This window comes from Callithrix jacchus, chromosome 8 (genome assembly GCF_049354715.1).
Source record: "Callithrix jacchus isolate 240 chromosome 8, calJac240_pri, whole genome shotgun sequence".
NCBI classification, from domain to species: Eukaryota; Metazoa; Chordata; class Mammalia; order Primates; family Cebidae; genus Callithrix; species Callithrix jacchus.
This window is the reverse complement of record NC_133509.1, coordinates 52381627-52393820: the sequence shown is the minus strand read 5'-3', so window position 1 is coordinate 52393820 and position 12194 is coordinate 52381627. Positions and strand designations below refer to the sequence as shown.

The 12194-nt window shown below is 40.1% G+C and overlaps 1 protein-coding gene across 2 annotated transcripts in view; it reads right to left on the bottom strand.

Annotated features, from left to right (window-relative positions):
- SCG5 (secretogranin V) overlaps positions 1-12194 on the bottom strand; it is a 51921-nt gene continuing 39727 nt past the window's right edge. For both annotated transcript variants that reach the window (XM_009005604.4, XM_002753578.6), the window contains exons 4-6: positions 10977-11089; positions 4479-4532; positions 1-388 (exon numbers count right to left, since the gene is read on the bottom strand). In XM_009005604.4, the coding sequence (XP_009003852.1) occupies positions 293-388; positions 4479-4532; positions 10977-11089 (263 nt within the window). In that variant the 3' untranslated portion in view covers positions 1-292. The remainder of the gene's footprint in view (positions 389-4478; positions 4533-10976; positions 11090-12194) is intronic.

The window sequence follows — 12194 nt, the reverse complement described above, 5'->3', positions numbered from 1 at the left end:
TGAGCCATTCATAGTCTTTTATTGTTGACATTCACATTTTAATTTTTTATGATCATTTCAGATTCACATTTTAAAAACCCAAAGAAACAGAAAAAGCTCTTATTCTAATTTAGCAGAAAGCAGGGCCTGCAGTGTGAAGACAATACATTATCAACATACGGCTGCTTTTTATCCATAATTATCTATGTAAGAAACATGCTGCCATTCACAGGGGCTCTATTAACACGTGCACATAAGCCATGCTGAGGCCTAACAGGTAATGTGGGTTTTCATCCATCCAGTGTCTTCTCTTTTACTCTGGGTCTTTATCCTCATCTGAAAAATGGGGAACAGACTTCTTTGCAACAACATTATCCAGTCTCTGTCCTTGTAGATATGGATTGATACTCTGAAAAAAAAAAAACCAAAAAACAAAAAACGTGATTTGGTGTTATATGTGAACATCAGATATAGACATTTCAGAAAAGAAATGAACAAGAATTGTTTCTGGCCTATTGGATTACAACAATACACCATTGGTACCTACCAACTACCAAACAATTATTCCAGTGTACTAATTAATACTTCAGTGGCCTGATTTTCTGACTGATAGATGTCTCTAATTGTGTTTTTCACACAACTATAGAGCTCTTTATCAGATGCAATGTGGTCTCTTAAAAAATTATTACTCTTGGGGTAAACAAAATCTTTGTTAGTAATCCTTGCCACTAACATAAATACCAAGACCAATTAGAAAGATAATTATTATTCTATGGCCCTAATTAGGTAGGAGAGGGAATCTGAAATGCATTAAATTATATTTTGCAATAAGAATGTCCTAAAGGAGAAGAGTAGGGCCAAGTGGGAATTAGCATCTGAAGACTGGTCCCAGATCATCCTGTTGCTGAGATTGATTCTTCCATGCCAATATTTTACTAAAGAGAATTCCTTAGGGGCTCGAGCAATCATTTCCACCTTCCTTCAGTCAAATTCAAAAACCAAAGAAAAAAAGGAAGCTTCCCGGAAGGCTCCTTGGTTTTTGACTCAAGACCCCGTGCTCTGAAATGCCTCTCATGTGTTGGTATTCTTAATGAGTAAAGATTTTTTCATTCCTTCTCTAATACATATCTATTTTTTGAGGTTTGGATTTGAACTAGTAACTGAAACTTTACAAAATAGTATTTAGCAAGCAGAAAAAAATTCAAAAGTTTTGGAAGATGTTTGTATATTGAAATTGCCTTCCAATAACGGAACAAAAATATAAGAAAGAAGCTGTAGTTACAAATGATCAGCAATCCCTGTCGCACGCTAGATTCCCATGTATGAATGGAATCTAGCTATGAATGGAAGGTGGAGCTCTCTTGTCTAACTCTTGAAAGGTGAGCAGACATTCTCCAAAAGAGAAGGAATGAAACTGGAGTTTAGCATTTACAAATGTTCTTTCCCATTCTGACTGGTAAACACATGAATCATGAAAGGTCCAACTCACTCTGCAAAGATGCATCCAAAGGTGAGAATTACAAAGTCAGCAATGTGCTCAGACATCTGAAAAGTGACATGTCACAAGACAACACCTTGCTGATAATTCATCTTAAAAATATTTAAAATGATAAAAGTTCCTTTTATCAATTACAGTGGTTTGGCCTACCCTAGGGGATCATATCAGAATCTTTGGGTAAGTGGAGCAAGTGTGGACTGAAAAAGTATATTCAGTATCAGAAACATTTTGTTTTGTATATTTATTCCAAAAATTCTAATATGTTAAAGGAGGATATGAGATGTTCAAGTTGATCAAATATGGGATTAAAAGGCTCATAAGCTATTTAAATAAGATAAATAGTAGGTCTAAAATATTAACAAGGTACAGCTTAAAAGTTTAAAAGTTAACAGTCATCTAAAGGTAGATTGACCTTTTATTTGTGAAGCAATTAGGAATTCAGCTGGATTTGGGTAAGTACATAAAGTTGCGTAAAGCCACATGGGGCTTGGTTGCAACATTGAGAAGAAACATTTCTCATGGGAGAAAGCCCTGCCCAGACCCAGAACATGCAAAGGTTGGAGGAGAGGGGAAAAATTAATGAGGAAGAAAAAAAAGGAATCAGGTGAACTTTTTTTGATAAATATTTAACTGAGTATTAAATCCAGCACTTAGGAATAATAATGAGCCTTGATTTTTGTTTCATGGTTTTGAGATGGAGTCTCACTCCATCGCCCAAGCTGGAGTGCAGCAGTGCAGTCTCAGCTCACCACAACCTCCACCTCTTGGTTTCAAACTATTCTCCTCCCTCAGGAGCGCAGTACTATGCCTGGCTAATTTCTGTTTTTTTTCAGTAGAGTTTGGATTTCATCATGTTGGCTGGGCTAGTCTAGAACTCCTGACCTCAGGTGATTCACCCACCTTGGCTTCCAAAGGGCTGGGATTACAGGCATGAGCCACCATGCGTAGCTGAGTCTTGGTTATAATTGTGCTCTGAAGAACTCAAGGCACTTCTATATTTATCTTCTCTCACTTGGGCAAGAGACTTGTAGGGTACACAGAGAACATTATTCCCATTTCACAACTGGAAGAACCACTGGGATTGGATCTTTGCTTTCAACGTCCTCTGCAAACTCACAGCAGATGCTGAGCTTCACTGGAGGAGGACTTCATTGTTCAAAAAAGAAAACCTATAGTTTCTTTATATTGATTCATGCACTTGGGGTCGGGGATCATGTTAAGGTCTTCAATCAAGATGGGAACAGTATCTGAGACCGATGTTGGGCAGGGCCAACTTGCTTCCTTATCAATCTATGGTTTATCAGGCCATGGTTTATGGCATGAGAATGGGTCTTTGTAGATGCCTAAGAATAGAAAGAATTTGGTATCTCTAGATCAAAGTGATCCTTGTTTTCCTAAATTCTAAGCCTTTCCTATGTGGAAGAAATTGAGACTAAAGTAAAATTGTCTATAACATGTGTCTCAGCCAGCATTCTGAGTTTCAGTAATCACTAGTCTCATGGAAAAATGACCTAAATCATGACCCATGGTCATTCACTGAGTTAGGGTAGAAGGAATGGTGGGCCAGGAAGTAGAGACAATTAAAGCTTCAAGTTAAGTTATTCATTCTGGGTCAGTCATTGATCTTATTTGGAAATGTTCTTGTTGCACTGTAGGGAGATATTCAAGCCATGTTACTGGTAAATTATGTGAATTTTGAGCTCCTAGAATAGAATTTCTTGATGTTCTCTCAAGACCACATTGTCCCCTTTGGACCCTTTCTGTCACCGTCTGCTATTGAAAGCTGTCATCACCAAGAAAAACCCTTAATAACTCCGTTAGCTCTCCTCGAAAATGATTTGTTTCCAGAGGTAAAAATTTTCTACTTCTTGCTTAGAAAATTGCTGTAGGTCCTCTGTATTTTGTCAGGCAGCACAGGGGCTTGAACCTTCTGTTGTGGGAGCCTGAGGACTGATGCTGAGGCCAGAAAATCCATACCTCTGGAAGCTATCTCTAAATGGATTTGGCCAAACCCCTCAGAATGGCCACAATTACCACTTCCCAGATTCCCACATTTTGTGAGGTTCTAGGCACTTGCTCTTCTGAATAAATAGTCAGTAGCTTTAAGTACATGGTTAGGTTTGTATATTTTAACTAAAATGGTCACTATCTCATAGTACTTTACCATGTAACAGCAGTGTGATTTCCCCCACCACCTTCATCTGATCAGAAAAAAGAGGCAGGTGGCCAGGCCCTTCTGCCTAGCAAGGTACCAGTGGATTAGCAGAATGGACCTTGATCACTTTTTAAATCTTGATGTTATAAAATACACTGGAAACTGAAAGCAAATGTGATATTGGGTTTTGCATGAGGCAACATTGTATATGAAGTAGCTAAATGTGGAGCACCTAGACCAAGTTCTTACCTTGGGCAGTCCTGGGATGGCTTAAAACTAAGCCTGTAGTAAATTCAACAGACAGCGAACACATATTATAGATATAGTAGATCTTACATCAGTCAGGCTAGGCCAAGAAAAAAGATATATAGGAGAAATAAGGTTTGCTCATCTCATCTTTTACTCTCAAATTCCTTCAAAACTATTTGCGGGAGCATGCAGCTCAGCACTTCCCTGTTTCTGCCCTGTGTTTTTGTAGAACTGATACAGATGTGTGATTAGTTTTCCCCAATGGCCTACAGACCCGGGCAGACAGACCCTCATGTCTCCCCAGATATGTGCCACACTGATGGGGGAAGCAATACACATTTCCTGAATGAAATGGAGGTGATGGAATCACCCCACACTGGGTGTTCCACTAAAAATCATCTGTTAAAGTTTGGGGAAGCCATTGCAGAAACCAAGGGCAGACTTTCTGGGTGTGGCCCTCATCACAGAGACCAGTGTTTCTCAGGACTGCACAAGGGAGGATTCTGACTCCCCAACAAGTGAGGGTTCCAGCCTGTTTGCTTCCCCACTCAGAAAACTCCAAGCATCCCAGCAACAACCCAGCCAGCCGCGTGTTACCCTCCGCTTTCGTCTCTCTCCTCCCTTCATCTTCTTGTAAAGGAGTTTCTTGTTCTAGAATGGGGAGAAAAGAAAACACAAATGCAGAAGTATGGATCAAATTTGGTGAATGTCTGTTTTAAAAGCAATACTTGGTGTGTCCCCTGGATATTTGCATACACATATTTTGGAAACAAAACTAGATGAAAGGAATGTTGTGTCAGAAAGATAGACCACAAGAGAAAAGCTGGTAGTGGTTCAGCTTTTAATAAAGTCCTCTTCAATGCCCTGAGGCACACCAGTGTCATCAACAATCACGTAAACAGGGAAATATGGCATTTTAAAACACAAGGGGTGCTGGATAACCCATCTCCTCACTTTGAACAGCCTTTGTTTAAAACAAATAATTTTACCTCATTTATTTTTGTCTCTAACTCCCTTTTTATAAACTGTACACATAAACTGCTCTCTAGAGTAGTGTCTGACTATTAACAACAATCCCCTGTGTAAATAAACGAGACATTCTGACTTCTGCAACCATTTCGTCTGTGGCGTAAGTCAAGTGCCCCCAGTCAAGACAATTGGAAAACCATTTGGTCTATAACATTTTTAATAGAGTGAACCTTTTAAAAACTGCCAAAAAACTTCTTGGCAGAAAGGAAAGTTATGCTGCGTCGGGGGGAGGGCTCTGTTACCACAGTTTGTATAAGTGTTTCCACATATTGCTGTATTTCAAACACATAGTGGGCTTAAATGAGCTCTAGAATATCAGACACATGCTCAACAGATTTCCCTTCTATTGAGATTATAAAAGACAGAACACTTAACCTGAAGGCAGAAAGGAAGAAGGGGATTTGGGGGGGGCTTTACTTGTGTTGTTATATTTATTTGATTTTTTTATCTAGAGGAAAATAATGTATAAAAGAGGTGATTCATTTTGTTCTAAATAAAATATGCTGACATTGATTTAAGAAAAAAAAAAAAAAGACAATGACAGAGTTCTGATAAGGAACAAGTTAATACAACATGTATCCTCTGAGCTGTCCATTCATTTATTTTCAGTGGTAGATTTGGAATTGAAAATGACAAATGCCAAGAATGAGCTTCATCATTTTTCATGTTCATTAAAATCCACCCCACCTGCAATTTACAATGCTTATCTCTTGCCCAACCTCAACTATGCAGGGAGGCGGTACCAGGAGTGAAGAAGCTTCTACTGCCAAAAACGCCAGTACTGGCTACAACCTCTATCTCCTGCTCACTTCGGGGAATGAATCAATTTAATATCAGAAGGGAGAAAAAGCAGACTTGCAGATCGTTTCCTCGAGGAATGAGGATATTGCTGCAGGGCTCATTCTCTTCAGTCTGTGGTTGCCTTTCTGTGTTTGTAAAAACTCCTGAGGCAAAGAATCTCCAAAGAGCTGGTGTTAGAGCTGGGAAGGCCGGGAAGGGTTGAGGACAATGGTTTCTTCATTACACCATCGTTTTCAGCTGCCTGAGCTAAACGGAGTGCAGAAGAACTTGAGAGCTAGTACCATGGGGTGAGACTGTCAACCAGCCCTGGCAGAGGCCACCTGTGCCATTAGCTGGGTAAAGGCAGCAGCAGTTAATTATTCGTAAGACGATCTTGGGGCAGATCATACCCATAAAAGTTTTTATTCAAAAAGAAATGCAAAAGGTCTGGCTAATCTTCCTTTCAAAGATAGTCCCCATATCTCCTTAAGAGCTAGGGTTAGGATTAGCAGGATAGTGCTTCCCTATCCCTGCATGAAAGTGTCTGAGACATTCCTAATTAGCCCTGTTATTGTATGGACTTAAAGGCAGAGATGGGCAGGTATGGTATGGGTAAGAGAAGCATACAAATTGAAAGAAAGGAAATCGGTTATCTCTCCTCACATCCATTCCCTGTTGATTCTCTGGGGAGTGGTGAGCCTGTTTCCTATATGAGTAGCAGGTTCAAGTTCATTAAAAGGGTTTTCCATGGTGCCATCAAGATTTTGGACAACTGTCCAGATCTTGGTTTCAAATTACACTCCGAAATGGAACCAGGGGGCTTCCTGGAGAAATATCTGATTCTAGTGCTAGGAAGGAAATGATAAGAATTGGTGAAGATGGAATATCTAATTAGGTCGGAAAGTAAAGAAGTGCTCAAAAAAATGATGGGGCCTTGTCAAAAGGAAAAAAAAGCCAGCTTGAGGAGATTCCCACTGGCCAAATTGAGGACAGTTTGAACATCAAAACACATAATAATGTCCATTATGGAATCCATGAATCCATACTTGTAGTATATAAATAAACAGATTTATGAATAAATAAACAAAGAAGCAGGGGAAACTCTTGCTTAGAGTAGAATGTCAACTAGTAAATGCAGAAAGAATCGTGGAGAAAGAAAATAATCATTTTGCAACTATCACCATTATTATTGAATCTGGTAAGAATCATCAATGGATGCTGTATTTGTTGGTTAAAAGTTCAACAGGGAGCAGACTATTTACACATCCCCAAAGCATCTTCTCACAGATCAACTACTAATTTCCAAGGGAATTTTACACCAGAGAAACCTGGAGGGCACCAGTTTACCAAAGTGAGCAAAGTTAACACTACCAGTCATGAGGCAAACTGACATCATGTGCTTCCTGATGTAAAATACTAAAGAGGACATATCGAAAAAGGCATAACTCAGGTCTAATCACATGGAAACCTGAGTCAAATCCACACTGAAGAGCATTTGACTCAACAAACATGATAAGGTCAGGAAAGAGAAAGAAAGTCAGTAGTCCCTCATATCTCTGTGGCTCAGGCTGTGGCTGTGATCAGTTGCTCATGAAAAGGTATGAAAGCATTTGGAAAGGAGAAACATTTGCTTTTTGAGACAACTTTTTCTTAAGTGAGCATCACTCAGCAGTTAATGTGTAAAGAGGGAGTGGGTTGCTGGCATGTACAGTAGCCAGCCAGTGTGATCACCACCGCTGTAGTCACACACATTGTCTGGAAAGCAGCCAGCCCTCGATAGGACTCAATAGGACTACCACACAGGACACGTTAGGAACAATGAGCCATGAAAGGATGTGGAACGTAGTCAGCTTGTAAAGTACTCTTGAGTCAGACGATGGGGTTCAAATCCCAGCTCTGTGTGCTGAGCAGGCTCCTCAGCTCCCCAAGCCTGAATTTTCTCATCTGGAAAGTGAGAATGACAAGGAAGGGCAGACTGAATGAGATTACTGAGTATTTAGAAAGGTGTCTGGCATCTAGTATGTGCTCAATAAATATTACTCTTTACTACTGTATTATAGTATTATGTACTATGTAATATAATTACTATCATTATTCAACTTTGTATTCTCATTCCCATGCCTGGAAGGCATATGATGTGCCCTCAATAAATGTGTCTTGGTGCATTAACAAAGAGAGAAATGCAGGAAACAAGATAGACACTGAAATGTGTAATATGTGAATCATTGTTAAAGATGCAGCTCAGCTCCAGCTATTGTCAAAAACAAGGAAGCATTATCAGCAGATAAGGAAGCAAGGTCTTAATGCTGTTCTATCATGAAAGATGATGACTCTGTTAACTTGAAGGATGGCTGGGCTGAAGACAAGCTTGAGAATGTCATTCCATATAAGCACTGAGGAAGGTCCGAGGGTCACCAGTTTAGAAAAGCAAGACACACTCAATTTACACTTCCATGCAAAAACCAAGGAAATCATGTTTTACTGGTAGGTGGTAATGAGAAAATAAACAAGGAAACCCGAGTTTAAGCAAACACATAAATGCAGATGACAAAAGGTGTCTAAACATTGTTCGTAGTCATTGATATCTAATATTTTCCTTTTACATTTGGTCCTACATTCTAGTCTTAGCTCTAATATGGACAAAGAATGGGAAAGACTGAGAGAATCTCAAGTCAGTGTTTTGAGAAGGAAGCACAGAGAATGAAGGACAGTGGTTGGCCTCATACTGGAGCACTGGAAGTGAGTGGAATTTGGTGAGAGAAATCTGTGAAGGTTTTCAAAAAGAGATGAAGAAAGCGGAAAAGAGATGTTTTCATCCCTCCCACCTTGTCACACCACCAGCTGGGCTTCTTGCCTTCACTCACACCTTTACTCAGTCTCCCTCCTTTCTTTCTCTCATTTCTAGCCTACCAGTTAAGCTGAAGACCGTCCCACCTGAGACTTCAGCGCTGCTCTCCTTAGTGCCTTTGACTTCCTCAATGGCTACTATCCCAAGGAGCCACACCAGTCCTCAGTCCTGGATCATACCCTACCCTTGTCTTCCATCTTCCCTAATAATTGCCCCTGGCCCTCAGAATACAGCCAAAACATGAAGCTGAATGGTGCTAAGTTGGGTTCATTTCACTTTCATGCAATTCATCTCAACTGTGGGACTGTAAACTCTCTGAACAGTATCATATCCTGATGACTCCTGTATACTTAGCATCTAGCACAGTGCCTACAACACAGTGGGCTCAATCTGTTCTTTTTGTATCTTGTTGAACCTGGTTTTTGCTTCTGTTTGGGAATGCTTTGCTCACCTGTTATGGATCCCTTCCCAGTACTCCTCCGTAGTCTACCCTTTCCCTCACTCTCTCTTCTCTTTTTTACCTCCTTCCTCCCTCTATTCCTCTCTTCTTTCTTTCTAAAGTGCACTCATAGGAAAAGCTCATGCTCTCCATTTCATATAAACCTGACATATCTCCTTTCCTCTTCATGCTATATTTATTCCATATACTAATTCTAGTTAGTTTTCCCCCTTTAAAATGTCTTGGATTCTCACCCTTCTTCACTGTGTTCACAGTCATCATAACTGAAATTACTTCCCATATTGTCTTCCTGGCTCAGATTAGTCTCTTCTCCTTCTACTTCATCCTTTAATATGCCACCAAAATAACTTCTTTTATAGAAGGCTTTTATTATTTCAGTCTCTTATTCGAGAACCTATAGATGATTTTCTATTTAACTCAACATGTTTAGGCTCTACTAATAGGCTTACAAGTGGCTCCATGAACCAATTCTTGCAAACAGAACTGTTTATGAAAAAGAAGGAAAGTGGAATAATGCAAACTGGAAGAAGCAAAATTAACCTAGAACTATTGTTGCTTTGTTGTTTTAAGACAGGAAATGTGTGTATGTTGAAGGCAGAGGGAACTGCCAATGCAGTGTTAAAGCAAGATGCTGAAAAAAAAAGTGGTCATTAATGAAGAGAGACATCTTTGTCTAAAACAATGTAGAAGAAAGGGAGGGAGTTTAGTTTTGAAATTTCTGTATTCCCAGTGAAGTAGGATGCAAGGTCATCTGTCAGTAATGAGCTGAGAAGAGATGAGGGCTGAGGGAGTTGGAATATTTGCTCATTCACTCTTTCATTCATTCCACAGACATATTGGCCACCTACTGTTCCATGTGAATGAACACTCCTAGGTATTTCCCACTTTTCTCACATGGCTTCAGCATCTGCTTACACAAGCCCAACCACGGAACACAGACATATCCCCCTTCAGTTCTGATCTTGTGTGGCTCATTGTTCTAGTCTGCTGGGATCTTGTTGAATCCCAACTCTGTCATCTGATGGTATCCCTTCCAACTTCATGTCATCCTCTGGGAATCTGATAAGTACATGCTCCATATTTTTATTACAAACATTGATAAAAATGTGGAGTGGGGTAGTGCTCAGACACACAGAATACCCGAAGAAATCTCCCTCCCTATCTACATGGACTCTTGAACAAGCCCTCTTTGGTGATATTCTATTGCCTAGGCTGTAACTCGCCACTTCTTCCAATAGGGGAACATAAAACGATCTTGTCAAATACTTTGCAACAGTCCAAATGCACCATGCCCACTTCCTTTCCCTCATCAAGCTGGCAAATAAATGAATAATGCTGGCAAATGGAAGAAAATAATTAGATTGGCAAGACTTGCTTTTAGCACATCGATGCTGAATGGTCATGATTTCTCTTTCTAAGTGCTTATAAACAGCTCCCTTAACTGAGAGCTATACGCACTTACCTGGGACTGACAGCAATCTCACTGCTAAACATCTTGGATTTTTTTTCTCTTTCCATGAAGCAGAATTACATATGTATGTTTCTAAGCTCTGGCACCCTTTTTCCCTTGATTCTGCAGAGATTATCTCCCTTAGGTTAGAGATCAAGTTTGCAAGTTTTCTGATCACTTAAAAAAAATCATATCCTTTGATAAAACCCTATAAGAGATGCATGAAACACTGGTGGAATTTAAGATGTGTATGACACAGGCTGTGAAGTACACCAGAGTAGAAGCCTCTGGAGACTACAGCCAGTGTTAGGTTGCTGTCTCTTTGGATGGATTTGGTATACTGCTGCCTGGACACATGAGTGTGGTTTTGAATAGTAATTACTTGAAGCTTTCACAACCAGAGATTTCTGAAAAATTAGCTTCTAAATAATTTGTCTTCTCTCCTTCTGCCCATATTGCTTGTCCCTGCCATCAGTACCTTCATAGTACCAAAGTGCAAAATCTACTGACAATTGAGATAGGACTTACCCACTTGCCCAAGCCTGGATAGTCATGTTCCGGATCAAACAGATGCTGGTGCAACTGGAACTCTCGACTGAACTCGGCAGTGTCGGGGGTGTTTTCTAGACATCCATCATGTACTGCAAACAGCCAAAGATTTTTGAGGAACGGCCAAGACATTTATCATTATTCTGAGTTAATTTATCAAAAACAGCTAGACATCCAAAGGTCAGAATCTGTTCACATCAGTAGTAACTTGGAACACTACAAGCCACCTTCCCGCTAGGATCCAGTTAGATAGGACTGCTCATCTCAAACCCCACTCCTGTGCAGAGGCTCACTGGCTGTTCACCAAACCCTCTTCCCTTTCCTCCTTAGCACACAGCTAGACTAATTTCCCAGCCTTGCTTTGCAATCACACGGAGTCATTTGCCTCAGTTGAGGCTAGAATGTAAGCATAAGTGATGTATTCCATTCCCAGGCCTGGAAGTGAAATACATCATTTAGAAGCATAAAAACCTCTCATACCATGTTCTACTTCTCCTCATCCCTCATCCCCATCTGCTGGTCAGCTTGTTACATGCTGCCAGGGCAACTGTGGGTGTCAGGTGCAAAGATGGCAGTCTGGGGTGCTGAACCATCCACTCAACACAGCCTCACCCACCTCTGGCAGGACTTCACATAGGTGAAAAATAAACTTCTATTGCATTGAGCCATAAAAATTTTTTTATTTGTTACAACAGCAAGTGTTTCCATAAGTAACATACTTCTATTGCACATGACCCGCTTTGTTTTCTCTTGAGCAAGCACTTTAGAAACTACTTTGGCTTCTTGGAGAAAGTATATGACACAACAACATCAATCTCCACACAGTACTTGATGTTGTGTTTTACTGTGACAACAGCTTAAGCTTTGGAGTCAGATAAGAGCAGAGCTCAAGGATCAAATCCCAGCTCCTAAGATACAGATAGGTTTAATTCCTTTGCAAAGTTAACTTGGTCTCTCCAAGTTCATTTATGTATTTGTGAGATGCAAATAATTAAATACTTACTTACAGGATTGCCCTGAGGAAGAGAGATGATTACATTTAGAGCACCCAACACATAATAGGTTTGCAATATGTTTTAGTTCCCTCCCCAACATCTCCCTTTAACTGATGGTTTATACTATGACTGCCCTTTGAAATCAAGCATGTCTTCCATTCAAGCCAAAGAAAGAAGGCTATCCCTCTGGATGCTGTTTTTA